The 27,999-nt window shown below is 44.2% G+C and overlaps 4 protein-coding genes across 9 annotated transcripts in view; 2 read left to right on the top strand and 2 right to left on the bottom strand.

Moving 5' to 3' along the window:
* Positions 1-14,628, bottom strand: part of LOC117898468 (phosphofurin acidic cluster sorting protein 2) — a 32,505-nt gene extending 17,877 nt beyond the window's left edge. The window contains exons 1-2 of one of the 2 annotated variants that reach the window (XM_034807895.1): positions 14,524-14,628; positions 14,176-14,457 (exon numbers count right to left, since the gene is read on the bottom strand). In XM_034807895.1, the coding sequence (XP_034663786.1) occupies positions 14,176-14,453 (278 nt within the window). In that variant the 5' untranslated portion in view covers positions 14,454-14,457; positions 14,524-14,628. The remainder of the gene's footprint in view (positions 1-14,175; positions 14,458-14,523) is intronic. The other variant, XM_034807896.1, reaches the window with a different exon arrangement.
* On the bottom strand, positions 1,572-22,752 carry LOC117898470 (mitochondrial Rho GTPase). 4 transcript variants are annotated; one of them, XR_004649151.1, is made up of 5 exons: positions 21,878-22,752; positions 20,619-21,820; positions 20,160-20,222; positions 19,657-19,923; positions 1,572-1,582 (listed from the first exon to the last, which is right to left on the bottom strand). XR_004649151.1 is itself a non-coding variant. In XM_034807900.1 (4 exons), the coding sequence occupies exons 1-4, from the start codon at positions 22,487-22,489 to the stop codon at positions 19,788-19,790; spliced, it is 2,013 nt and encodes a 670-aa protein (XP_034663791.1). In that variant the 5' UTR covers positions 22,490-22,752; the 3' UTR covers positions 19,640-19,787. The 4 variants fall into 4 exon arrangements, 3 of the variants coding, with proteins under 3 accessions (XP_034663791.1, XP_034663792.1, XP_034663793.1); XM_034807900.1 differs by lacking the exon at positions 1,572-1,582 and having other exon boundaries at positions 19,640-19,923; XM_034807901.1 differs by lacking the exon at positions 1,572-1,582 and having other exon boundaries at positions 19,640-19,923; positions 20,184-20,222.
* LOC117898472 (N6-adenosine-methyltransferase MT-A70-like protein) lies at positions 16,983-19,712 on the top strand. Its single transcript, XM_034807903.1, has 3 exons — positions 16,983-17,190; positions 17,251-17,550; positions 17,611-19,712. The coding sequence occupies exons 1-3, from the start codon at positions 17,052-17,054 to the stop codon at positions 19,020-19,022; spliced, it is 1,851 nt and encodes a 616-aa protein (XP_034663794.1). The 5' UTR covers positions 16,983-17,051; the 3' UTR covers positions 19,023-19,712.
* Positions 22,753-22,923: 171 nt separating the features above from the next.
* Positions 22,924-27,245, top strand: LOC117898469 (spastin). Of its 2 annotated transcripts, XM_034807898.1 has the most exons (6): positions 22,925-24,070; positions 24,269-24,439; positions 24,591-24,860; positions 25,089-25,255; positions 25,333-25,591; positions 25,662-27,245. In XM_034807898.1, the coding sequence occupies exons 1-6, from the start codon at positions 23,284-23,286 to the stop codon at positions 26,405-26,407; spliced, it is 2,400 nt and encodes a 799-aa protein (XP_034663789.1). In that variant the 5' UTR covers positions 22,925-23,283; the 3' UTR covers positions 26,408-27,245. The 2 variants fall into 2 exon arrangements, with proteins under 2 accessions (XP_034663790.1, XP_034663789.1); XM_034807899.1 differs by lacking the exon at positions 24,591-24,860 and having other exon boundaries at positions 22,924-24,070.
* The last annotated feature ends 754 nt before the right edge of the window (positions 27,246-27,999 follow it).

Below are 27,999 nucleotides of genomic sequence, written 5' to 3'. Positions count from 1 at the left end.
TTTGTGAATGACACACGTCGAAGGCTGCCGGAAAGCATTTTCTTATGCCTTTATTTTCGCGTCTTTCTTTATCTCCTCGCGCTCGATGGCCTTTCCGCCCACATTCCTCTTACCCTGCCCTCTTCTGCTGCCATCACCTTTGGACGACAGTTCAATGGACTCCCGTCAAGCCTCCGGGAACAATGTATTTCTTTGTTGTGGAGCGGCTTTAATAAATGACCAATTGAGGTATTGAACAATGGAGAGAGAAAAGAGAATGGCGAACGATCATTGGGGAGCTTCATATATGAAATCCAATTGATTAACTGCTGCCCAAAGGATAATCTCAAATATCCTATAGAAACTTCAATCATTTCGCTTTTCTTTCCACACCTTTAAAGCTTAAACACGCCTCCCATTACCCCGTTACCTCATCTGGCGAATTAATAAGCTTCGTTAATTGGAAATCATAGCAATTACCTGGCACCTAAGCACTCGACAGATCTGGCAAATGCCCGCGGGGTATTAATTACTTAATCAACAACTACTATAAATAGTCGCGCTTCCCTATCGCTGGAGAAGAGTGCACTTGATAAGCTTCATAATAAAAACAAGTCCGGTTAATGAGACCCACAAAAACAGTGTTTCCCTCTCGCTCTCTCTCCCAACACAACACTACTAGCAGCAGATTGAAAGGGAAATTAAAGGCGTAATACGGATAACGAATAGTTCTAAAATAATCCACTGGCAAAATTTGATTTTACATATAGAAAATATCAGAAAAATATAGATCATGTTTCGTTTTCATTTAATAAGCAACATTTTAATAAAAATGCAGCACAAAAACCAATTGAAATATCGCAAAGAAAAAGGAAACAGAACGTGATGAGGAGAGGAACAGAAGACAGGGAGAGAGCATGCAGAAGAGAATGAGTGAGAACTATAGCGATTGAAAGAGAGAGAGAGAGAGAGAGCGAACACTACGCTGACGCTCTGCTCTATCAGCAGCAATCAGCAATGGAAAAGAGGAAGCAAAAACTGTGTCACTGGCGCATTGCCCGCACAGAGCACACACACCCGAGAACGTACACAAGAATGCGATCCCCAGACAGATCGAGACCCCGGGACCCCAGCTCCCAGACTCGAAGCCGGACGCAGCCCCTCGCTTTGGGTTTGGCGGATTGGGGCAATCTTTCGCTTGCTCTCGCGGTCAGAGCATCGTTAAGTCTTAAATATTTTGCCTGACAAGTGCTCTTGATGAATGGGGTCTTGATTTTGTGGGTACATTTTCCTGGTTAAATATTAAAAAATAACTCTCTACCCCAGAGATAACATTTCCCTATACATGGGGATCACCTTTAACTTCAATTACAGAAGCAACAATAAATAATAACAATAAAACGAGAATGAACACTGCCTCTCATGTTGCCCCCCATTGTTGCGTGATCTTGCCCGCTGCCGCACAACTTTGACAAGTGCTTTCCCGTTTCCCGTTGATTCGCCTGTTAACACCCCAGAGACAAGTAGATGGGCAAACACAGATGAATGGATGGCAATAGCTGGCTGTTTTGCTAACATGTTAATTTGCAAATTAACTGCCACTCTTAACTCTGGACCCTCGCGTGCTGCTCCATCCCATCCATCCCATCCATCTATTCCACATTTTTATACCTAACTGTGGAATGAAATTATGTGTTTAGCCACCTCAGCGGGGGCTCTCTCTCTCTCTTTCTGTATGTAAATTGCATATTGCATTTCCTGTAGCAATGACAAGTGGACTGTTTTCCATCTGTTTCTGTCTTTCTGTTCTCTAGACAACAAAGAGAATTTCTGCTGCTGCTGCTGGCATTGCCAAGGACAGCTCATGGTTCAGATGTCGCCAGATGACAAACCAAATCGCTGTCATACTGCTCGTACAAACAGTGCGAATCCGATAATTCCTGTATCTACATGCACGAGTGGGCAAACAACAGTATGACTAAAGGGCCTGCTCGAATGCCTGATGCCCACTGACTCATTCAAGCAAAGAGTGATTCAGGGGGTGCACACTGTACAGGCATTGGTTCAAAGATAGTGACAGAAAAAGAACAGAAGGATAATAATATTGTATGCAGATAAGCAACAAAAGAAAACCCTTGCAACCAGGAAATAATAAAGATATTTTATTCTGTAAATAGCAAGAAATCAAAGCACTGAACCAACTGCTTTAAAGAGAATATTGACAACAGTTCCTAGAGTTTAAGCAATGAATATTCCATCTTGGTTGAGCCTTGACTATGGTCTATCCTATAATTTACAGGGTATTTTCAATGAACCCCACGCTCGCGTAATCAACATCGAAGCAAGTTTATGTCATTCTGTCGCGACTTATGGGCAACTTTTACGGTTTCATTTAAGTTGGTTGTATTCGCGCGCTGGGTCTCCCCCTTTTATTATTCCCATTTTACAAGGGGGTTTACGGTTTTCTATGTTCGCCTAAGCAAAGGATTCCATTCCTGGTCCCCAGCCATGTATGAGTCATGGCAAACCAGAAGCCAAAAACCAGAAGCTCTCACTCTACAACTCTTTGGCTTAAATGAATTAAAAGCACGAAAACAGGTTCCGGAGTGGCGGCAGAGTGGCAGTATCGGGAGTGTGCGAGGCCTTGTGGGCGTTTAATTAGTGGGGAAACTCTAGGCACTACTTTTTAAGCCATGGCGGCAGGGCCTACCCTCGGGGATCCCTCTCTCACTGCATTATTGAAAGCATTTGAGAATGCATTTACTTATTTACGAGTAAACCTAGTAACTATCCTCTCTCTCTCTTTCTCTCTGTACAAAAACATAGTTAATTTATGCAAGAATTACGCATGTACTCTGACAGACAAACAGACAGCACAGAGGGACAGAGAGACTGAGGGACAGAGACAATGCCCGGAAACGGACGGTGGCCGAACAATGGGGAATTATTGCCACTGAAGGCAGCGTGAATGGAGAATGGAAATGAATTCGAAATGGAAAATGGGAATGTGTGTTCGGGGACAATAACACAGCCAGCACCCAAACTCACAGAATGTGCCACAGTTCTGCCTCCGCCTTCCCAGCCTAGACCTAAACGCTGCTTATCCATTCAAATTCAAATAAATAAGCATTCAATTCGGATATTCAAAGGCGTTGTAGAGACTATTTTGATACTAGTGATATGTGCTGGAAACAAATGTTCCCTAAGCGAACGGCTATAAGCGTCTGCTGTGCATTTATTTACGAGTTATTATGGTGAAAATCATAAAATAATAGCCACCATTCAAGGGTATACAAATTCTGGTAGTATTTTTCTAGTTTTTTGTGGACAGAAAAATAATTGTAAAGTTTTTGTCGAGTCACACCGAACCACCATTAATCTCCTGCTATTTTGCTCACCGCCTATTTTTGGTGCTATTTGAGGTCTACTGCTCTCAGGGAATAGCAGCTCAATCTGTAATATTTTAGCCCTGAAAATGCACAAATTTCCTTAAAAATTAACACTATTTTGGAAGCGAAAAGTTCTCCATTTCCGCACGGTGGTGAAGCGGTTCATGGAGTTCAGTAACCCTAAAATTCTGTAAGGGGTATGTAAAAAATCGATGTAACTAGCGGTTGGTAATTTGCAACAATTAACAAACTAAATTGCACTTTACGGATACCTTCTACCAAGTAGCAAGCAAAATAACAACAACAACAACAGCAGCAGGGGGAAAAACGTTGCAAGCGAAAGGTGTGGTGTGGTCTGCCATAGAACCCACACCCACTACTCCCCACTATTCCCCATTAACCATATTTGTATGTATTTTTACGAGTGTTTTGCCACTGCCACTGTTGCTGTTGCCGTTGCTGGTCACCACCTCCTTCCTCTGCGAAAGGTTACTGCGGTTCATTCACTTTACCAGCAAAACGTATTCACCCATGGAATATCGTTTGAATGCAGAACACTCCATCAATTATTCAAAGAGAGATACATATTTGCCCCAAGGAAACCTTCTCCACCACAATCCGCATCACACATTCATTGGATGCATATTTGTTGTTTCTTTTTTTATAAATATTGAAAAAACATCAATTAAGTGGCGAAGGGTGAAAGGGAATGCAGTTTTCTAATTATTTTCACACCTTTGCCGCGTTTTTCCACTTTGTGCACTTGAATCTTTCATGAGTCAATGGGAAATGGAAAAAGTGGAATGCAGATGGAGCGTACTCGAGTGCCAGAAAGAGACATGGAGAAGAGGAGAAATACAAATGTGAGAGTGCGCGCAATGGATATATAATTGATGTAGGACCAAGGGTCATTGTTCGAGAAGTACTTTATTTGTAGATCAAATTAAATTCATTCATCAAATGTCAGAAAATACTAACTAAGAAACAGATATAGAGCTTTGGAGATGGAGCTAATTTGCAATTCAACAGAACTCTAAATATACGCGGAATCTTTTCTAAATAATTCATTACATGAATAAGAATTAGAGATGCCTCTTCCTTAATTGAAGTAGAGTCAAGTTTATATGACACGTGGCCTTTATGGTGGAGGTGGTACTGTATAATTAGCTGCAACATGTAGCACCATCCATCCATAAAAGTGTACACAAGTGTGGGTTAATCGCTCTCACTTCCCACTCTCACTCTTCCGATGATTCACAAACATTTACGAGTATTTCAATATTTAATGAAATATATTTCGTTTCAATTGAGTGATCTTGTGCGGTTTCTGCGACTATTTGAATGAATAATCCAATGGATACATATACATATGTATGTACATGTGTATGTGTGTATTCCAATCCCTCTTCTTTCATGTCTCTTTTTATTTTGTTTTAATATTTTCGTTATGTTTAGTATTTATTATTATATTTTCGCATTCGTTTTTTTCGTATTCCAAGTCGCTGAACAATTCGTTAATGACCCATATATCATATGGCACGACCCTCCCAGCTACGATACGATACGATCCGCCCACACAACTTCAAGGCACTGATGCGGCTTCTGTCTCTGCGGCTCTCTGCCTTCGCTGACTTCCATTTCATGGCTTAGAAAAGCAATTTGTGTGAATGCCATTCGATTGATTGCATAAAAAGTATTGATGCCATAAGCCGATTGAAGCGTTCGTTCCAGCAATAGCAAATCAGTGGGTGGGTATGTCGATGTCTCATCCTCTGAGTTGCAAACAGCCATTGATATAAGGAGGGGAAATTGTACAATTCTTGGAATTCTTTCGTAAGGGAATATATGGCAGTCATTTCTTCAAAATTATGCTTAAAATATTCTCTCCTGCCTTTGAATCATCAAAAATTAACTAAGATATATCCAAATATATTTGTATATATGTATGTGGAACTGGTGGCCATATCAAATGTGGAAAATATATTTTCTGTACCCCTTCCCCGTGTACAAGCTATTAATCCAAGAATCAATACTCCTCTTGTATCAAGCAAAAACTGACTTAAATCCAAAAAGGAATAAGGAAAAAGGAAAATTTACAATGCGTAAAAGGAAAAAGGTAAACACAAGTAAGGGCGTGGCTCTTAGACGGTTTAAGGTTTAAGGCGACAGTTTCTCCGCACTGGCAACAGCCACAGAAGAAAACAAAGAGAGCGAACGATGATGGTGGGGCGGGCACCATGTTGAGTTAATGGCTTGAACCGCACCCCAAACCCCCAGAAACGACAGAGAATCTTAAAGTGTTCGCAGCTGGAGTGCTGGACAGTAGACACAGAGAAGTGTAAGGCAATGCCATAAAATTAACAATCGGACTGACACTTTTCTGGTTTTGGCTCCCACTTCCACTTCCTCTTTCGATCCCATATATCGTTTGGAGGCACTGCGTGTGGTCCCCCCATTGGCATCACAGCAGGATGAATGGCCTCCCAAACACCTCTTCTTGGCCGCACATTTCTCACATTTTAATTGCACTTTTCTGTTGGCAAATAGAAGAAGTAGAAGCAGCGAGTAAGTGGGAGGCAGATTTCACCATTGGAAATCGATTTAGATTGTAGTCATTAAATCTTACAATTTACAATTTTTCTCTCATTTAAAATTAGAGTTTAAAAAAATTAAAATGATCATCTAGAAATTAAAACACTAAAACAAATAATGAAAAACATTATAATCTATCGATCTTTCTGTGCCACTTCGATAACTCATTCGATTCCACAACCTGCAAGAACATTTTTCCAAACAAATTTTCATTGATTCTCTGAACAGCGTTAATGGATTCTCTGTGTTCCACAGAAAACACACGGACTGTATTTTATGGCCATAAAACCAAAAATTATGATCTGTTAGGGCGTCGTGCTTGGACTTTATGAATAGCATTGCTATTGTTTATACTGCTGTGTGTGGTACACAGATACAAATATATCCATACAAGCAAAGATATAGATACCACAGACATATGTATATGTACATATCGTAAGAGGGGCATGTGTATGCATGAAGAATAAACAATGAAAGCCTTTTGTTTATATTCTTGCAGCCGCCACACAAAACCGACAAGAATTCCTCAAATATTTTCCATTCTAAATGGTGCAAAACGAAAATAGAATTCCATTTGATTTCACATTGAACCAACGAAAGATGGAAAGTGTTTGGTGGCCCAATGAAAGGTGGATTGACTCACAATTGGACTTTCAACTTGCAGTTGATACGCGGGGATCCCATTCTTATCTGGAAATTCTCTTTCTGGGGTAGGGCTCTGCAATATCATGATGATAATCGTAATACCAACGTATATTTCACCATGAAGCAATCAATTGAATCATTTTGAAATGATTTATTGAGAATCGAAACAAGAAATGTGCTGCCTGAAGCTACGAGAACATTCATCAAATGTAGAGATTTCCCCTAAGCGAAAGGCTACAGACATTTATCACTTATTGTTAGTTTTTCAATTGCCATCACTGATTTCAGAGGCATGCTTCATGGTTCAACTATTTGATTAAACTTTTGAATATGCAAGGAACATTCCCAGCTGAAATACTTCACTCAATCTTTGGAAAACATTCCAAAAAGAAAATCCAAAGGATTCTTTTGACTTTTAATTACACAAAAGTTCTAAAGAAGATTACGCAAATCCAGTTTAAATGCCAGTTGCGATGGAATCGAGTGCCCCTGAGTAATGCCGCCACAAGCCTTTAGAGTTGCTGCATGCCACAGCATCCACAGCTACATCTACAGACGAACCACAAAGCCTACTCCTTCTTCTCTCTCTCTCTCTCTCCCTCAACCGCAAAAACTGTGTCAAGTGGGAGGCAGAGGCAGGGCAACCTTCGCGCTCTGAACCGCTTTTCTCCTACTCCTTCTAAGCCAAAGTTCTGCACAACTAAAAACTATTTGTACTCGTCTACTTTTTTTTTATTTATTAATGAAAATCCATCTAGCATCGGGGGCGACTCTTTCTTTCAGTGAGCGGCTCTGTGGATTTGTGGGGCAACCGCTCAAACACTCAACCGCTGAGCCGCTGAACCCCTACACCAAAGAGTTGGGCCATTCGCTCCAATTCCATAATTGTCGGGCCAAACATTTCTTCCATTTCTGGCAGCAAAGCGTTTACGTTTTTGGGGGCCAACAGCGAAAAACCTTTCACTTTCAAATGGTTTTTGTGGCTTTCTTCGATAAGTGGCTTTGAAATGACTCACAAGCCGCGGAAGTGGAGGAGCGCCGCACACGCTCGGAACGATACGATTATCGGGCATCAATCTGATCAATTTACACTTTTGTCTTAATCAATATGTTTTGCATTTTTCATTTGCATTTGCATGTTGTTGGTTATTCAATGAAATGTTGAATCAATCAATGAATCTGCCTAATTGTATTCCCAAAACGGAAAAGCTACTTAATTCAGTACATCGTTTGTATTTGGAAATTCACTTGGAAATAAATGCCCTGAACAGATCAATGCTAATCTAAACGATAACTTAATGAGTCCATCATTAAATCAGTAATTTTAGATATTATCTCATTTTTTCTATTAATTTTTAATAATTTATTGATTCATTTATTGTCTTTACTCATTTTAGATAAACATTTTATGGCCCAGAATAGAAGGAATTATTTTCTGTCTTATTTTTCAAAGCCATAATTGATAATGAAATCGAGTTTGAAATTATATGGCCAACATAAAGATTTAAAACTGGAAGAAGAGGCCATTAAAATCGATAAAGATTGTGATAAATCGATTTTAACAATTCTATATAAAGCAGAAGGGGTAAAATATCTGATATTATCGAAATGTTATCGAACGTAATTTGATTGGTATTAAGGCATTTTGTCTTTAAATTGCTATTTTAGCTACAATTTACGAATCTTTGTACGAATCCTTACGAGTGTGTGATGAGAAGAGGCTCTCCTATTTTTGTTCAATTATTAAATAATGATGGCCTCTATCTCATCGATTACGCTATCGCAGGGCAATCAATTGTCTTTCATGTGTAACATTAGATTATATTATCTTGATTTTTATTATCTCATAGTTTGAATGAAATATTCGTGGGACATAACCTTATTCTGTTGCTGTGGAAAACGCAGCGCACACCTCTCTCTCCCTGGAAGAAATTTTACAAGTATCTACGAGTGCTGTACCTGATTCTGGTATCATATTGTTATACCCTTTAGTTGGATCTCTGTTTTTCTTTTTTCCATTTGAAAAGCATTTGGCAAACAATTTGTTTAGTTTATCTTTGGCTGGCAAATGCACTTTCGACAAACAAATCATAAATGTCGGCCCTAGAATTCTCGTTCTATAAAAAATGCACCTGGTATCCGTCGTGCCATCGGTTAGCTGGTACCACTGGTACCCCCCTTGCTGTTTTTACTCTTGTTTTTCCCTCGATGTTTGCGCAGTTGTTAAATTTTGTGGTTACCTGAAAATTGAATTGCATTTTCTGTCCATTTACTCGCGTACAATTAATGTTTTTACGGCCAGCGAGCGAACGCAATAAAAATGCACTTGGGATAGGTTCCGATGTTCATTCGTTTTGCGGTGCGCCTCGATTTATTTTTACTACACGAAAAAAGAGATTTTGTTGTTTATTTCCAGACCTTCACTCGCCACGAAGAAGTAACACAGGTTGTGTGATTGATTGATAGCTCGACTGGCGTTATGGCCTCTCAATATACGAGTGATTGGACATTTATGTAGGTCGATTCTTTCCCTAGGGATACCATTATATAGAGCTATTTTTCTGCTTCCTATTTCTGGTATTTATAGTGAAAAGAAAACAACATATTTTTGTGTAATTTATAAACTGCCGCAAATAAATGTTTTTACTAGATCATTTAATTCAAAGCTAAAGCCAAAACAAAAACAGAAGAGAAGCGGAAAACAGCGCACGAGAAAAATTAGAAAGAATTGACGGTGACATATGTACGAGTATAATGTATTTATTTATTTGTATCTGCGGATCGGCACAGCTGTTGGCGATTAGTGTGTCTAAGGGGTTGGGTGCGGCTTTCAGAACGAGGGATCTATCTGTATCTGTAGCTATCTACAAGTAGAATTTATAGCGCGAAAAATGGCAGCTACTGATGCTTTCTTTTTACCTTCTCTCTGTTTGGGTATTAAGATTTCATAGACAATGTTTTTTAATCTTGAATATGTTCAAACGTTTTCGAATATATGCCTGCAAATATTCTAATGTCAAATATACATCTCAAAAGGGTATCAATACAATCGACTCGCAAATGAGTTTTCTTTTCTTGTTTTCTGTTGACTTGTCTAGGCGCGTGTGTACTTTGTTGCCACACCAAATGTTAGCCTTGAACTTTTTTCGGTTCGGTTTGTAGTTTGAATCCCCACAAAACAACATCTAGGCAGCTTCTTCAGCAGCATCAGCATCACATGCTGTATCGTTTCCCTATCTATCTGTATCTTTTTCACTATTTGGGTATGTATCTTTCAGTCGATGTATTTTGTAGCTGTCTCTGTTTCAGTTTTTTTGGCATGTGACAAATTGAATTCCCTTTTCTGTTTCCTTTTTTCAGCATTTTGCACGTATTTTTCAGCATTGAAGTGCAATAATTGAATTTTTATTTCGTTGTTCATTTAAGTTTTCACTCCACAGCCGATGCAGAGATTTTCCAGCAGCGAGTAAAGTGTAAAGAATAAATGATACCCCGTAGAAGTGTGCGTTTGTACGTGTAAATTGTAAGGGAATTTGTTCTATAAAATGTCAATGGGCTTTTAAATGTTTATGAATCAGAAATGAAACGTTTCTTGATCTATAAATCCTCCAAAATATGCCATGAATTAATTCTGAATCGATTTCGAAATGTGTTACATGTCGCTCGAGTCACTCAAAGTATTTCCTGTGCAGGGTACTCCAAATGGTATGTTGCCAATCAGTTTTTAATGGGATTTTACTTTATTTCTGCAATGGCTCCAACCCATCTGCAGTCTGCATCATTTGAAATTGCCAATGGACGACGCCTTTTTGGCCATGACCGACGGCAGAGACGGCTCCGAAAGAGCCCCGAGGCCATGATGTTGATTCATGGCCGGGCCTGCTGTCCACAGAGGAAAACCCCCTCCCGGGCCAGCATTGTAATGTGGAAAACCAAAACAAAATAGAAGGGAAAGTGTGGTCAAGTCAGCGGTCAAATGTCTTAGCCCAAAAGCTGTAACCCAAAACCTCAAACCGAAACCGAAACCTTAAATAGGAGAATCGATTTCCTGTTGCATTTGCCGCCTGACCCAAATTTTCTGCTTCCACTCTCCGCTTCTGTAACCAGAAGCAGCCACGCCAGTGGAATTTTTGAGGAGTGGAGCGGGTTACCGCCTTTTAAGCGCATTAGCCGCGATCTCCCGCAGCTGTTGGGGTGTTAATGCTGTACACCCGAGCATCTGGCAAATCTCTTGGTCATTAGGGTCGTCTTGGGAGTGGGGATTGGAGGAGTGTACGATTGTAGGATTGTAGGAAAGTGCAGCAGGAAAGTCAATTAAAGGCGGTGAAATGGAAAGAGGGGATAAGCCTCACGTCAGATTTTGGTTGGATTTCAGTTGGTAACTATTTGAGGCTATAAAAAACAAGACTTTGATATCGCACAAGCAAACAGTGTCTCCTGTTTAAAGTTTGCTTCTAACATTCCTTCTGAAAAAGGAAATGTATTCCTGATAGTTTAAAGATCTTCAGAGCTTCCATTCCCATTTTAAAGTAACTCGTTTATGTCTCTCTGGAAACTCCAATCAGTCGCTGGCCAAAACAAAAGCAAAGAACCATTTCCGCGACAACAAAGACTTTGCTATCGTCTGTCTGGGCTGCACCTCCTGTGGCAGGAGTAGCTACTGTCCAGAGCATTGACTCATCCAGTGGTGCAGCCAGTGCTTGGATTTTCTATTTTGTTTGCACACAAGTCCAAGGCAAAGGCGGCAGCGGAGCCACCAAAACCAACAACATCGTAGTCCGAGAGTCATGTCAACGTCAAGTTTGTTGACTTGTCCGCCAACCTGCCACCGAAAGTGGAGTGCAGCAACAACGGCAAGGCGAACAACCAGCAACAAAGTTGGTGAAAACTTCCGCCAAAGCCATTGCCAGGCAAGAGGCAGACGTCCGAAACGAGCTACGGATGTCGGAGAGGTGCATAAATCGTTGGAAAAACCCTGCTCCCTGCCACACGCTTGGGATCTGCTGCATGCACCACCCCACCCACCTCGAAAGATAGTGCATCCACTCCCATCGAAAGCTGTTCATAAAAGTGCAATTTATTAGCATACAAAGTACGTCGTCGTCGTCGTCGTTTTTGTCGTTGTCTAGGCTTTGGTCAAAGACGGAGACGAAGACACGGACACGAAGGTGGCCCCTTGAATCTGGTCTCTAGAGTGGACTGGCAGAAAGAGAGAGAGAGTATAAACTGTAGAGTGTGGGCTGGGTTCCACTTGGAGTGTGGGTTCTTCTGCTTTGGCCATGAAATGACTGAGGAAAATAATCCATCATTTCCAGTTTGCTGCACTTTTTCCCATGTACATATTCCCATTGTAGAGATTTGTATCTAACTTCCAGTTCCTTGTTCTCATATAATTATTCTCATATAAAAACCCTGAAATCTGTGGACCTTAAAGAGGGGAAAACTTCCACTGCTAAGGAGTTCCATTTCATTGCTCTTTCAACTTTTGCCATAATAATAATTTTGTGCGCTTCAAACTTGAATGCATTCTATGTATATTTCCTCCTTCTGTTTGGGGTTAGAGCTCCCCACTGATTTGATTCGAATTTGAATGCTCTCTAACGACTATATGAGCCCCCGACCCCGCGTTGGTCATCATTTTGGGGTCAGACGTCACGTACGAATGTCGAGCAAATGTCCAAAAAAAGAAGAAAAATAAAACCACAAGGAAAACTCCCTTACGCCCGATCTGAGGCCCTAATCAAAGTCTGGGATATGGCACTACGTGACGCATTGAGGCGTAGATAAAATCAACATATAAGCATAAGGAGATTGAAGGGGCATGCTACACATGTGGCATGATGGCTGGCACATGGAGGAAGCAACACACACTGGCAGCTTGACAAACTGTGACGACGACGACAAATGAATGGAATGAATGGTCATGAAAGAAGACTTTCCTCAGAGGAAGGGACGATGTCTGGAAGGGAGCTGCAGTTAATAGACATAAGAAAAGTTTAATTAGCAACTAAAACGGGAAGCCACTCTATGAGGGGAAGTTTCCCCCGTTTTTTTCTCCGCGTTGCTTTTTGGTAAGGGGGAAAAAGTTCAAAGTTTTCTTCAGTTTCTAATTTTTCCAATTATAATTACAAGCCATGCAAACGCATAATTATACAGCGAAAGAAAAGCGAGAACTTCAACAAATATTAAAGACTATAATCTTTGTACTTTCTCATCGTGTAAATGACATTTGAAAAGGTCATCCGACCCAAAATAAATCTTGATAAATGTCTTCCCAAGAAAGGAAGTTACTCTTAACCTTTTCGAATATCTAAAATACTGCAACGCAATGGTAGAATATAAGGGGACAGCTCGCACACGGGGTGATTCATTTCATATGCAAATAGCCCGCAAATTCTTATCAAATAATAAACGAAAAAAAGAAAAGGCATGGCAGAAAGTAGAAGAAATGTAAAGAGAAGAATATCGGAGAGAAAATCTAGAAGAACAACAAAACATTTGACATTAGTCAGAGATTTTCGGGGTCACTGGGACAAAGACACGGAGCGGAGATACGGATACGACGAGTGAAAGAGGAAAACAACAAAAGATAGAAGAAATACAAACAGCAAGACAAAACTCGTTTTTTTTTTGCGCAAAAGTTGAGTTTAACTGGGAAACACTAGATAATATAGGTTTCTGAATGAATTAACGATTGGGTTCGAGAATTTCAAGAATTCTTGAATGAAAGAAGCAGATCTCTGCTCGAAAAAGACTATTTGTGGATCCATATAAAAAATTATAAGAGTCTGAATAGTTGATAAATCGCAATAAGACGCAGATATTTGAAACAAATAAATACGACAGATCTGTAACTGAAATCTTAACCCAGCTTGGCCTATTGATTAGCTAATCTGTATAAGGTTTACGCTGTTGTGTCGCCTTGTTAAAGTGAGGCCTAAGTTTGACACTGTTGTAGCGCAATGGATCGATCATTCCTATCTCAATCGCGGGGATCAGGGACATGGCCTATGGAAAAAAGTTTTCTAACAGTTTATATAACATGTAGAATGTGTGTGTATAACAGTTTACAGAACAATTGATGTATAATATATTCGAAATGAATTTCTGCACGTGTGTTCATGCATACATTACTGTAACTGTCTTTTCGTGCCACCCCCCCCCCCCCCCTTTTCTTCAGCCATTTGTTTTGATAGCTTTTATTCATTTTTGGTTACTTTTTCTTTGCTTGTTTATTCTTTCTTTTCAGGTTTACCCTCCCACCACAGTGCCGCGTAATGTTTTCACTGGTAGAAAGGTAATAAATAAAAGTCAACTTTGTTGAATAACAGTTACCGCTTTTTGGTCTAAAAATAGGAAACAACAACAACCAAAGACACCGAAATCGAACGGAAGCAAAAGTGAAAAGAAATTGGCAAAAACAGCAGCAAAAACAACAAAGACAAAGACGAAAACAAACGATTTCGCTGTCGCTGTAGCTGCCGCTGTCCTGCTCTCGCTCTCTTCTGCTCTTATGTAAAATTTTATGTGCACTCTCGCGAACTGCACTGGGACTTTGTTGTTCTCTCACCTGGGTATGCAATTGGGAGGTGTTCGATCCACCTCCCAGGCGGCAAACAGCTTCATGGGCACCGGCTTCTGACCATTCGAGCCGCTGCTGATCCCGCCGCCCGATCCACCGATGCCCGACAAGGCAGCTGCTGGGTGGCCAGGGGTGGCACCCGATGGGGGCAATCCACTGCCTGGCATGATGGGTAGGCCGCCGACACCGCTGACTCCTCCTCCGCCTGCTCCACTGATAACGGCAAATTTATCGACCAGCTTCGATGATTTATCGACCATCTTCATGTTGGTGTTTCCACTTGCGGCTTTGTTGTTGTTGTTCTCTCTCTCTCTCTTCCGCTTTCTTTGTTGCTATGTTTGAGAGTGTTTTTCTGTTAATTTCTATCGCACATTATAACTGTTTTTTGTTTGTTGACACTGTTTTCCAAAGTCAAGTTAATATTTTCTGGTTTAAATATATTTCCAATTGGAGTGGATGCTGCTGCTCCTGCTGCATCTCCTTTTTCTAGTGCTGCCGCAGCTGCTGTTGGCCATGCACACACACTCAAGCACTTGCGCGCACACAATGAAAGGGCGTGCCGCTGCCTGGGCCGCCTTTATGAAGCAAAAATTTGTATTTTGTTGTACAGAATATCACGAGACGAAACGCGAACACAGCGAGAGAGAGAGGCAGCTATAGAGAGAGTGTGGGAGTATATGTTGGGGCTGCGATATGCTGCCGATGCTGCGACTGCTGCTGCACTCACTCTTGCACAGAATCAATACACACGGGAATCTGTTGCGGATTACACTGCTCCTCGGAAACGGGAACCGAATCGGATTCGGAAACGGTTTCGGGACTGCTGCTGCGCTGCTGCTGCTGCAGCCAGGCGTCACGTAGTTCGCGTTTGTGCGGGTGTTTTTGGAGCTGCTGCGCGCGGGAGACGACCGTCATGCTCCAAAGTGGCGTTGCAAATGTCGCGTTATAAAGCTCATAGTCGGGCCCCAACACTTCACACACACATTCGCTCGCACAAATCTAAAGAGAGCTCCAACAATAACAAATGGATGAATGCTATGCGCGCGCCCCCACATACAGACAGCCACACACACACACTAACCTATTTTTGCAAATTTTCGTATATATGCATGCTGCGAGTGGAGGTGTGTGTGTACCTATTCGCGCATTTTATGCTCTCTTGCACGCGCATAAACAAAAAAAAACGCCAAGAACAACAAGATACACTGAACAACAACTCGACTCTCTCTCACTCTCCCGTTCACTCATTCACTATTATATACATACAATTGGCAACGCGGTTTGTTTCATTTAAATTAAATATTTTTTTTTTTTTTGATATTTAATCGCTACAGCGAAATTGGTTGGTCGCAGAAATGAGTCCGCATTGACCAGGTAACAGGTACTTCAGTTTTGTGTGAATATTATAAAAAGTTACTGAATTTTAAACTCAAAAAGAGTTGTTAGTGTTAGATTGTTGACTTACACACGCTTGTTCGGGTTTGAGACTTTCTTGTCAAGGAAATCCTCTCCTGTGACTAAACGGTCAGGGAAATCCTCTCCTGTTACTAAACGGTCAGGGAAATCCTCTCCTGAAATTAAAAAGCAACAGCAGAGCAATGTGACCGCGGACGCAAACATAAAACATATCGCACCACTCACAAAAATATACCGAAACATACGTTGTCATTTTAAGAATATACCGTAGTCTTAAATCATATTTCTCGATTTTGATGATCTTTTTGATATTACCAGCTTGCAACGACTTTTAACACTGAAACAACATTCTAATCCGATTGAAGAATAAATGTGGCTTGTTATAAATACGACTTTCTATTGGATTGTATACTTTATGACCTTATATTTTACAAATTTGTATTTAAATTTTTCATCCAAATCACCCCTTCTGGAAGTAAGGGAGCTTAGGGTTCAGTATGTAAATGTATGTAACATGTAGATACACATGTATGTTAACTGATAAAGGAGGAAAAGAAATTATATTTTTTTCCTGAAAATTGCACAAAGGAAACATAAGTTAATATTATAATAAGCTCGGAATGGTTTGGGAGGCAGTTCTTCTATCTTTACAACATAATTGGGGCTAGACTCCGGTTTATACATATACGTTTATAAATACGTTACAAAAATTCCATCGTCGCCAGGTAAATTACACCGGCGATTTTAATCGTACGTGGGAAGTTCTCCCAGGGAAGTTCTCTCCTGCGTCTAAACGGTCAGGGAAATCCTCTCTTGCCAGAAACTCTCGCATGCACTATTAGGGATCCTTTCAACAGGTGCGAACAAGGTGGGAGCTTCGAAAAGTTCGTCCTTTGCCATACCTTTTGGTCCCATGCCAAAGAGAGGATTAGGTCAGCAGTTTTCAATATGAGCACAAAAATCTCACAGAAATATACCAAAACAAAAATACGTTCACACTTACATATAACGTAAATCTTTAATCATTTTCCTAGACTTTGATGTTCTATTTGATATTTCCAGCTAGTTAGAAATCTCAGCGCTAAAACTATAATTTTATTCGATGTATCAATAAATTCTCCACAATATTGGCTAGTTTATACGACTTCCTTTTATTGTAAAATTTCCAAATTAAGCTTAAAACTAAAAACGTCTACCAAAAAAAACAGCAACAACTTACGTGGTTGGCAATTTGTTCCTAGGCAAACGATTCCTTGGACCCCAAACATGAAAAACAAGTAGTGTTTCAGAAAATATACACTCTCGCGTTCTCCGGTAACTACACTCTACAACACTGGTTAGAGATGGTCGCGTGAGCATTTCGTTTCAATGTTTGTCTCTCCAACAAAAAAACATTTAACTTTTGTTTACATCGATCTGCTCTGCCGCAAAAGTTAAATTACTAAACAATGGCCGATGCGTGGGACATAAAAACGCTTAAGACGAAGCGGAACACACTCCGCGAGAAGCTGGAGAAGCGGAAAAAGGAGCGCATCGAGATACTGTCCGATATACAGGAGGATCAAACGAATCCCAAAAAAGAACTCGGTAGGAAATTTGCATATAGAAAGGCAACAAATATGATTAATTTTCTGCATCTTTTTGCAGTTGAGGCTGACCTGGAGGTGCAGAAGGAGGTGCTGCAGGCATTGAGTGCCTGCTCCCTGGCCCTGCCCATCGTTTCGACGCAGGTGATGGAAAAGATTGCCGCTGCCGGCAGCAGCCTCGAAATGGTCAACTTTATTCTGGGGAAACTGGCTAACCAGGGTGCCATTTCGATTCGAAATGTGACCATTGGCACGGAGGCGGGCTGTGAAATCATTTCGGTGCAGCCCAAGGAGCTAAAGGAGATTCTGGAGGACATCAACGACACTTGTCTGCAGAAGGAGGAGGAGGCAAAGCGAAAGTGTGAGTCCGTCCGTCCAGCCTTAGACCCATCAGTCGATCTATAATCCTTTCCATTTCCAGTGGCAGAGCTTGTGGAAGCCGAAGAGGATGTCCAGCCTCTGGAAAAAACGATGAAGATGGATTGTTCCTCCCGCAAGGATGCGCCCAATGACATAATGATGCTGCTGTCGATGCCCTCGACCCGCGAGAAGCAGAGCAAACAGGTGGGCGAGGAGATCCTAGAGCTGCTGACCAAACCCACCGCCAAAGAGCGCTCCGTGGCAGAGAAATTCAAGTCGCATGGCGGGGCACAGGTCATGGAGTTCTGCTCCCACGGCACCAAGGTGGAGTGCCTCAAGGCACAGCAGGCCACCGCAGAGATGGCGGCCAAGAAGAAACAGGAGCGCCTGGACGAGCAGGCACTGAGAGGAGAGGATGCGGGCAACGGCGGCGGCAGCAGCAGCAGCACAAAGCCACCAAAGGCCGGAACTCCACTGGAAACCACATCGGAGGATGGCGAAGTTATATCCGAAACGCTGACCAATTGCGAGGGCGAGTCCCAAGAGTCCACCGATGGCAGCGATGCCTCCGGCGAGACGCGCGACAAGTGCACCAAGCTCCACTTCAAGAAGATCATTCAGGCGCACACGGACGAGTCCCTGGGGGACTGCAGCTTCCTGAACACCTGCTTCCACATGGCCACCTGCAAGTATGTGCACTACGAGGTGGACACGCTGCCGCACATCAACACGAACAAGCCCACCGACGTGAAGACGAAGCTCAGCCTGAAGCGCAGCATCGACCCCAGCTGCACCCTGTACCCGCCCCAGTGGATCCAATGCGATTTGCGGTTCCTCGACATGACCGTGCTGGGGAAGTTTGCGGTGGTCATGGCCGATCCACCCTGGGACATACACATGGAGCTGCCATATGGCACCATGTCCGACGACGAGATGCGTGCCCTGGGTGTGCCCGCGCTCCAGGACGATGGCCTGATCTTTCTCTGGGTAACTGGTCGTGCCATGGAGCTGGGCCGCGATTGCCTCAAGCTCTGGGGCTACGAGCGGGTGGACGAACTCATTTGGGTGAAGACGAACCAGCTGCAGCGCATCATACGCACTGGACGCACCGGCCACTGGCTGAATCACGGCAAGGAGCACTGTCTGGTGGGCATGAAGGGCAATCCGACCAATCTGAATCGCGGCCTCGACTGCGATGTGATCGTGGCCGAAGTGCGCGCCACCTCCCACAAGCCGGACGAGATCTACGGCATCATCGAGCGCCTCAGTCCGGGCACTCGCAAAATCGAACTCTTCGGCCGCCCGCACAACATTCAACCGAATTGGATAACTCTGGGCAATCAATTGGATGGCATACGCCTCGTCGACCCCGAGCTGATCACGCAGTTCCAGAAGCGCTATCCCGATGGCAATTGCATGTCCCCAGCGGCGGCGGCCAATGCAGCTGCCAGCATCAATGGCATTCAAAACTAAAGTTAAAGATTGGGATAAACTTACATTAAGATAAACAAAAGCTAAGGCAGGAAAGTAAACTTGGACGAGGATGAGCTAATAAATGTAGATTTAAATCTCTCATTTTTATATGTTTTTGCTGCGATTCGGCTGATTCTGATTTATGGATTTGGGAAACCGAAACATAGCGACTCAGCTGCCCTAGGAATTGCCCGAATCACAGCGAAAGTTGTAATGGAATTCCTGTTCCTGTTTCTGATATTTGTATAGTCTTTGCTTTGAATACATTTATTGCTCTTTTTTCTTTGCGCGTATATACAATAGTGCGATAAATATCTATATATATGTGCGTATATATAGTAGAACCAATAAAGAACTAATTGTTAAGACTAATAATTATCTCTGCACATACGCTGCACAGTATGTGTGTGTGTTGAACTTATAAGACTTAAATCAGTAGAGCTGCAGAGAGTAGTACATGGGTTTAGGTTACTGTTTTTATAGTTATAAAGAAATGCTGGCCTTAAGTGTCTGCTGCTGGGTAACTCTGCGCTGGAGCTGGCTGCTGGTTCTGCTCTAGAGGAGGCGCCTCCTGGCTCCTGGCAAAAGTGTATTTACATGTCAGGAAACCAAAGACCTTTCATCGTCTAAGAACTCTTTTTTTTGTTTCATTGCTTCGTAACAATAAATTTAGATTTAACATAAATTTGATTAAACATTGAACTCCTTTTTTGTTGTGTCTGTGTGTGTGTTTTTGCGCAATTTCTTGATGTGTGTGTGTGTGTTCTAGCGCGAATGCGAGCCGCTAATATTGAGGGTCTTCAGCACAATGAAACCGATCATTGTGGCAGCTGCCACACCCAGACCGGCCCTCCAAAACAGCTTGTGCTCCTCCGCGATGAGTCCAAATTGCCGCAAGTGGCTGTTTGCCGTATGGGAGAAAGGGAAAGTGCTTTAGATTAGTTGAATAAAAACAGCGAAGAATTAGGCAAAGAAAAGCAAAACAGATATTAAAGTAGAGCCGCAAACACCACGTTTTAGGTAAGCATTGAGTATGGGATGAGTGTGGATCTCGATTTTGAGTGGCACCATGGAAACAACGACAATACAAAAGGACACACATTAGTAACAAATTCAAGTTGAAAGGTAAACACTTACGCCGATTCCCAAAGCTGTACCAACCTGTGCTTGTAGAACAGTATCCAGGCGGCTTGGAATCGCCTGCAGACGCCACCAAAGCCAACGCCGCCACGAAGCCACGCAGAATTGCACATCCAAGAAGACAAACATCGAACAATAATACGAGAACAACAGTGAAACATAACCAAAAATAGATAAATATACACAATGGTGGGGTGTGGGCGGGGAGTGGAAGAGAAGATAAAAATATATTTAAAAACCATTAGCCAATTAATCCAAAATGTGAGCCCAAAATGTGTTACAATGCGTTGCCCCGAGGGAGTGAGAGATTACTCCCCTAAGCGAAAGGACTCGCAGCAGAGATAACCTTTCAGTTTTCATGCATTTTTAAGAGCCACACACCCTCTCGGGGCTTGGGTTAGTCTTGTGTGTGTTACCCTGCACCTCAGTTACCCCACAAAAAACAAAAATACTCACGGAAAAGCAGCCATGGTGGCCAGCTTTGTGTATAGTTCCTTTTTGTTGGTCTTCAGGCTGAACAGATGCGGCGGCAGGAGTTTGTATTTGTCACAGAATTCGGCGGGCTGCATTAGGTAGTCCTGCCGGCGCTCATCCATGTCGCACTTGGTGCCGACAATCATCACGGGTATCTTGCTCTCCGCATAGTACTTGATGTAGATGCGGGCCACATACTCGAAGGAGCGGGGATTGGATGAGTCGTAGACGAGGCAGGCCACATCACAGTTCACCTCCTGCGGCTGCAGCGGATCGAGCGCGTGCCGCACATCGATGTCGCGCAATATCAAGTGCTTCTCCTGGCCATACACCTGCACCGAGTTTATGCAGTGCACGACATTCGTTTTGAACTCCTTGCCAATCAGCTTCTGCATCTCCTCGACGAGAAAGCCGCGACACAGGCCCGTCTTTCCAGAGCCATTGGGGCCGATGACGTGGCACTTGTAGACGGAGCGGCTGCTCTGCCGCTTGGCCAGATCGATGCGACGCTCGCGGGTCACATGGATGGCCGCCAGCTGGCTGTCATTCTCGTGGACATTGAAGCCCAGATAGGCGAGATATTCCATCGTCTTCACCACATCGATGAGCGTCATCAGAGTCCAGCGGCACAGCCAGCCATGCAGCGTGACCCAGCCATTGTCATTGATGGGACACGACTTGCGTATGTCCGTGGAGTACGACCAGGGCGAGGCGGGACACACGCTGAACAGCATCTTGTGCTCCTCGGGCGACAGAGCGCCATCTCCATCGCGATCGTAGCGCTCAAAGACGGCAATCAGAAACTGCTGGCCCCGGTGCGACAGCTCTGTGCTGCTGCCAGGTGGAATCTTCAGCGGCGGACGCAAATACTCCTGGCACATCTCCAATTGATCGTTGTAGCCGAAGCGTCGCAGCACCGCCCAGGTGGTCTCGTTGCGGCCGCGCTGAATGAACAGACAGTGGAGGAACAGGAAGCCCTTGAGCGTCACGGCATCGTTGTAGATGCCATCGGGCACATTCTTCTGTATGACGGCCTTCACCTCGTCGAGTATCTGCGGCTGCAGCGGGGTGTTGAAGCAGCGGCGCTGGAACAGGTTCAGCTCGTAATCGTTCAGCAGATTGTCGCCATCGATATCGCATATCTTGAAAATTCGCACCAGCGACTTCTTGCAGGCAGGCGTCAGCTGCAGGGGCAAAGGGGAAAGTGATGTGTGTTGTTGCTCTTTGAACTAAGAACTCACCTCTTGGTCCTCCATCATGTATAGGGGCGATGTGGGATGCAGCACCGCCTTTTGTGCGTAGTAGAACATTTCGGAAATGTTGTGCAGCGTCTTTGCCGAGCACTCGACACAGCTCTCGATCTCTGGAAAGTCCTCCATGATGGCCAGCACACTGTCCATGGTGGAGTAATCGATCAAGTCGACCTTGTTGCCCACCAGAACAATTGGCTTGCGCAGACACTCGCCGGCAGCCTCCGTCTCGGGCTCAGTCTCGGCATCGCCCTCCAGTGACGCATTGCATTTGGAGCGTATGAATGGCAGCCAGTGCGAGGTGATGCGATCGAGTGAATCATCGTCATCCACTGCATACACAATGCACACCACGTGTGCTTTGTTTATCTCCAGGCCGAGGGTCTCCTCCGTCTGCTCGACGCTCGAAAAGTCCACAATGCTGGTGGGTACCTGCTCCGGCGTGACATTGGCCGGTATTGTGATCTCCTCGGCACGCGGCGGCACCTCCTCCGGATACTCCTCGCTCACCAGCGACAATATTAGGGACGTTTTGCCCACCCCGGCATCGCCGACCAACAATATTCGTACATTCTTTCGCGTTGACACTGTGTACTGGCCCATGCCTATAATCAAAACACGACTTTCTGCGCTTCTCTCAATGTGTGTGCTACGCTTGTCTTAACCCGAAACGTTGCCGGCTGCTAATCCTACTTATCCCGTGCTGTCCCGATTCTTGCTAGTCAATATATTACTTTAGTTTCTTCGAATTTGTTATGCAAAATTGGAGATGCAGTGCAGCGCAGCTGTTTTAACCAATCGATATGTTATCGAAAGCAGGGTAGAAGACAACCCTACAAAGTACACGGCGGCCAGATCAAGCGAATTAGGTGTGGAATGAATGGATAAAATAAAATGACTTACCTACAAATTCCAAAAGTGTACTAATAAAGGCAAATGCTGCTTTCTAGAAGTGTAAGCAGTCTGCTATGGCTTACTTTTTGTTTTTAGGTGGTAAACAAAAAAAATCGAAGTAGTCAAACAGTCTGGCAAGTACGTCAGCAGTTGTTGTCGGGAGCGGGGGAACCTGAAAATAGTGCTGAGAAAAATAAGGTTTGAAAAAAGAGCAAGAGCTCTCAAAATAGCAGCAGAATGCACAACAACAACTAGTAGTAGAGCGCGTTCAGTGTTGTGTTTAAAAAATTGTTTATTTGCTTTTATGTCATAATTTGAAAGCGTGCCAGTGTCGCGGCTGAGTGTGTGTGCGTGTGCGCCAATAGGAAAGGAAACGGAACGTCTCTCCTTCGCATAAATTTGCACGTACGTCGTAGGGGGGTGGAGAGTGGAGAGCAGAGCCAACGGAGTGAGTGAGTGGGGGTCAAAGCTAGTTAGCGTGCTGCGGCGCGGAATCGATATCGATGGTACGCACCAAAAACCAGTCATCCTCGTCCAGCGCCAGCAGCAGCCACAAATCTCCAATCAAATCACACGGCGGCGGCGGCGGATCAGCAGCCGCAGGAACAGCAGGCGGACATAACTTGAGCAGGTCGTCGTCGGCGCACCGAACATCGATCGATGACCGCAAGTCTGTCGCGAACGTGTCGTCCTCCTCGAACCGACGCGCAACTCCGGGCAGCTCGCCGGACGGAGACGGCGACGACGACACCACCACCACCGATGATCTGACCCCAACATCAACGAGCGCGCCAAGAAGCAGCCATCGCGGTGGCTCCTCCTCCGTGCACAAGCAGAACCTCTACGTTGTTTCATTTCCCATTATATTCCTATTCAACGTTCTGCGCTCGCTGATTTATCAGCTGTTCTGCATTTTTCGCTACTTGTACGGCGCGAGCACAAAGGTTATTTACCGTCCCCACAGACGCGACTGCAACATCGAGATTGTTGTCCAAAACAACTCGAACAACAAGGATCAGCAGCACCCACAACTAACGACGAGTCAGTCCCTCAACTATCCCCTGGAGGTGACCAGCGGCGCGACAGCGTCGTCCGAGCAGCAAGTGCAGCAACCTCTGCCACAGCAGCGCTATCGCGCACTTCAGCCCCTGGAAATGGCTGGGGCCAATCGATCTGCTGCAGGCTACTCGCCCGGTCCCGGAGATCCTTTGTTGGCCAAGCAGAAGCATCACCATCGCCGGGCGTTCGAGTACATCTCCAAGGCGCTCAAGATAGACGAGGAGAATGAAGGTGAGTGCTGAGCGTTGAGCGTTGAGCATTGGGGGTGCTTTCGAGTGCTCTCTATGAGTCATCGCCCCACTAGCTGGCTGGCGGCTGTTCCGCATGTGTGTGTGTATCTTTTGTTGTCTACCGAGTGCGAATCAATAATCACAAAGCGCTGAGAGTGAGATGTTCTGACAATCCGTTTCCTTTTCCTCCCGTCTGCAGGTCACAAAGAGCTGGCCATTGAGCTATATCGCAAGGGTATCAAGGAGCTGGAGGATGGCATTGCCGTCGATTGCTGGAGCGGTCGCGGCGATGTCTGGGACCGTGCCCAAAGGCTGCACGATAAAATGCAAACAAATCTTTCGATGGCCCGGGATCGCCTTCACTTTCTCGGTAAGTCGTTGCCCCCAACCGGTGCATCCGTAAAACCCAACAGGAATGATTTTTATTTTGTATTTTTCTGTTGATTTTTTTTTTATTTGCACTTTGTTGTTTGTCCTCGCATTTCCTTTTGCGTTTGTCCATCAAATTGTCGCTGCCACAGCGCTGCGCGAGGAAGATTTCCAAATGCATCGTCTCTCGCTAAAGGAGAAACAGAAACCGAAACTCAATCATAGCCAGGAGCAGCATCAGCAGCAGCCCCAAAGGCCACAGAAGGCCAGAGAAGCGGCAGCTAATCAGCCAATGCTGACGAATCTCACCAATGATCCCGTAAAGCTGAAGACACGCAGCAGCGGCTATGGCCCAAAGAACGGCCTTAGTACGCCCAGAGTCACTGTCACAGCCACAACTCCATCGTCATCGTCGTCATCGGGTAAGTTCTGTTGCAGTCAAGGCCTAAAAAGAGCCCAGCACCAACGCCCAGAACCAGCGACACCACAGCGACAACAGTTCGAGCTATTTATCTATCTACCAATCACCCTCTCACCTTGCACTTTGTTTTCGTTTCAATATTCATTTACGCTTGAGCCCAAATTGTAGCTTAAACAGGAAAAGATCCTTCCCCATGTGCACTTCTGATCGTTTACCATCTTTTCCCTAGCCTCTGGCCGCAAGCTGACAATCGGCACGAAGCGACCTGGCAACCTGGCCGTGGCCACCAACAAGTCACAAACTTTGCCACGAAATCTCGGCTCAAAGACCTCCGTGGGTGCTGTCCGGCAGCCAGGCAAGACGGCAGCCACACCCCCAGCCGTGCGTCGACAATTTGTAAGTGGCTCAAGGATGGAATTTCGCATTGCCTGACTGATGATCTCTCTATCATTATTCCACTTTGTCTTCCGTAGTCTTCCGGTCGCAATACACCGCCACAGCGTTCACGCACGCCCATCAACAACAATGGGGCCAGCGGCAGTGGCAGCGGCGCCAGCACACCCGTGGTGACCGTCAAGGGTGTGGAACAGAAGCTGGTGCAGCTGATACTCGATGAGATTGTCGAGGGCGGTGCCAAGGTGGAGTGGACAGACATTGCCGGCCAGGAGGTGGCCAAGCAGGCGCTACAAGAGATGGTCATACTGCCCTCCGTTCGTCCAGAACTCTTTACAGGTAAGTGCATGATAGATTGAGCCATTCCCAGTACATAAATCATTGCGTGCTTCCCTCTTTTCGAGTGTAGGTTTGCGTGCCCCGGCCAAGGGTCTGCTGCTGTTCGGTCCACCGGGCAATGGCAAGACATTGCTGGCCCGTGCCGTCGCCACCGAATGCAGCGCCACCTTTCTGAACATCTCGGCTGCCTCGTTGACCAGCAAATACGTCGGCGATGGGGAGAAATTGGTGCGTGCTTTGTTTGCCGTGGCCCGCCACTTGCAGCCCTCAATCATATTCATCGATGAGGTCGACTCGCTGCTCTCGGAGCGTAGCAGCGGCGAGCACGAGGCATCGCGGCGCCTGAAGACCGAATTCCTAGTCGAGTTTGACGGTCTGCCCGGGAATCCCGAAGGCGACCGGATTGTGGTGCTGGCCGCCACCAATAGGCCCCAAGAGCTGGACGAGGCCGCCTTGCGACGCTTCACCAAACGCGTCTATGTCTCACTGCCCGACGAGCAGACGCGCGAGCTGCTCTTGAATCGTTTGCTGCAGAAGCAGGGCTCGCCGCTGGATACGGATGCTCTGCGGCGTTTGGCCAAGATCACCGACGGTTATTCTGGCTCCGATTTGACGGCCCTGGCCAAGGATGCCGCTCTGGAGCCCATACGAGAGCTGAATGTGGAGCAGGTCAAGTGTCTGGACATAAGCGCCATGCGTCACATCACCGAAAAGGATTTTCACAACTCTCTCAAGCGTATTCGTCGCTCTGTGGCACCGCAGAGCCTCAATTCGTATGAGAAATGGTCGCAGGACTATGGGGATATAACCATTTAAATTCAGCGGAGAGCTGCGCTGATTGTCTGCCTTGTCACCAGAATCCTGCCCTGCCCCGAGCCTGCCCTGCTCCACGCTGTGATGTGAGTGACAGAAATTTCTCTCCCTTTTGCTGTTGCATTAGATTCGATGATCATTCCATTGATCTTCCAAGTTTTACACGTTCCATTCAACCATTTGTTTTTGTAGGCTTACATTTTGTTTCACAAAACTTTGTTACTTGTATTTAATCAATGAATTATTAATTAATTTCTCGTTCTACCATGCCACTGTGTCTGTGTGTTTTTAGGCCTAAGATTTATATTGTATTTTCCAATGTTTTTAAAGCGAAACCCACTACGCCCATTCAAGTTATAATCGTTTACAAGCTAATGTACGTCTAAGTATAATCATTATATTAGCATTTGTTTCCAATATTTTCAATGCCAAGACAGCAGCGATGTTCGTTCATGTACGGTATGGCTTCTTCTAACATTTAATTTAGTTCTAAGTAAATGTATTTTGAATTGATTTCTGTGTCACGAGTTTCTTCCAATCAATAGAACCAAAACCTATCTACTATTTTTGTTGTACATCATACAGTCCAATCGAAAACATACGCTACACGTAATCTAGACATAAGCATAGCCTTAAGATGAATCACAACACTAAAGCAAGGATCAGATTTAAGTTTTAAATCACACATCAACATCATCACAAACACTACTCTCTGTCTACCTCTATCGATAGATGGATGGATGGATGAATGGTGCTTAGTTTTAGTTTTAGTTCCTCTGTTTTCAATCAATCAATGTATGTACCTACCTACTGCAGCAGTCATAAATACAATCGTGTCTCCGAACAAACCATCTATAGATTAATCCCAATGTTTGTTATACTTAGAAGTTGCTCCTCCACACACACACCCCTACTATTTACATATATATATTGTACAATCGGATGCTTTACGCGGTAATTTGAATTAGCTTTTATGCAGCCAACAGAATTTCAGTTTAATAAGTAGTTTACTGAACAACACACAGATCCAACAAAAATACATGCATATAAATACATACTCTATATATACATATGGACATGTAAGTATATATAGAATACGCTAAATAAAATCGATTTCAACAGACATCATCAGACGATTTATTCAATACTCTAAACAATTCTGGAACCACATAAGAAATTCAAACTCAATTCTAGCTAGCACCCTAGTTCATATCTAATGGTAGTTTTCATGTTTCTGGAAATTCGTTGTCAAATGCATCTTCGATAGATCCTCACCTGATTCTGCGGAGAGGAGAGAGGAGTCTCTTCTATATGGATTGAGTATCAGCTTCCTATGTCTGCACAACAAGTATCTCAGTAGAACCAACCTACCAAGGGGCGTTGCTGCATGACGCGTGAGCGTGCATAATACGTTAGTTTAATGTTCTAAATTAGAACTAGAAAGAGCTAAGCATGTATACAAATTATAATTCAACCAACCAAAAGTAGGGAATTATATAGAAGTAGATATCATGTGGTACAGGGAGTACCAAAAAGTACCAGACATAAAACCCTAAACCCGTACAATTTGAACATAATTTCTCCCTCCCTTAACC

The sequence above is a fragment of the Drosophila subobscura genome, chromosome O (genome assembly GCF_008121235.1).
Source record: "Drosophila subobscura isolate 14011-0131.10 chromosome O, UCBerk_Dsub_1.0, whole genome shotgun sequence".
Taxonomy (NCBI): Eukaryota; Metazoa; Arthropoda; class Insecta; order Diptera; family Drosophilidae; genus Drosophila; species Drosophila subobscura.
Note: the sequence above shows the minus strand (reverse complement) of the source record. Positions and strands in the feature narration are given on the sequence as shown.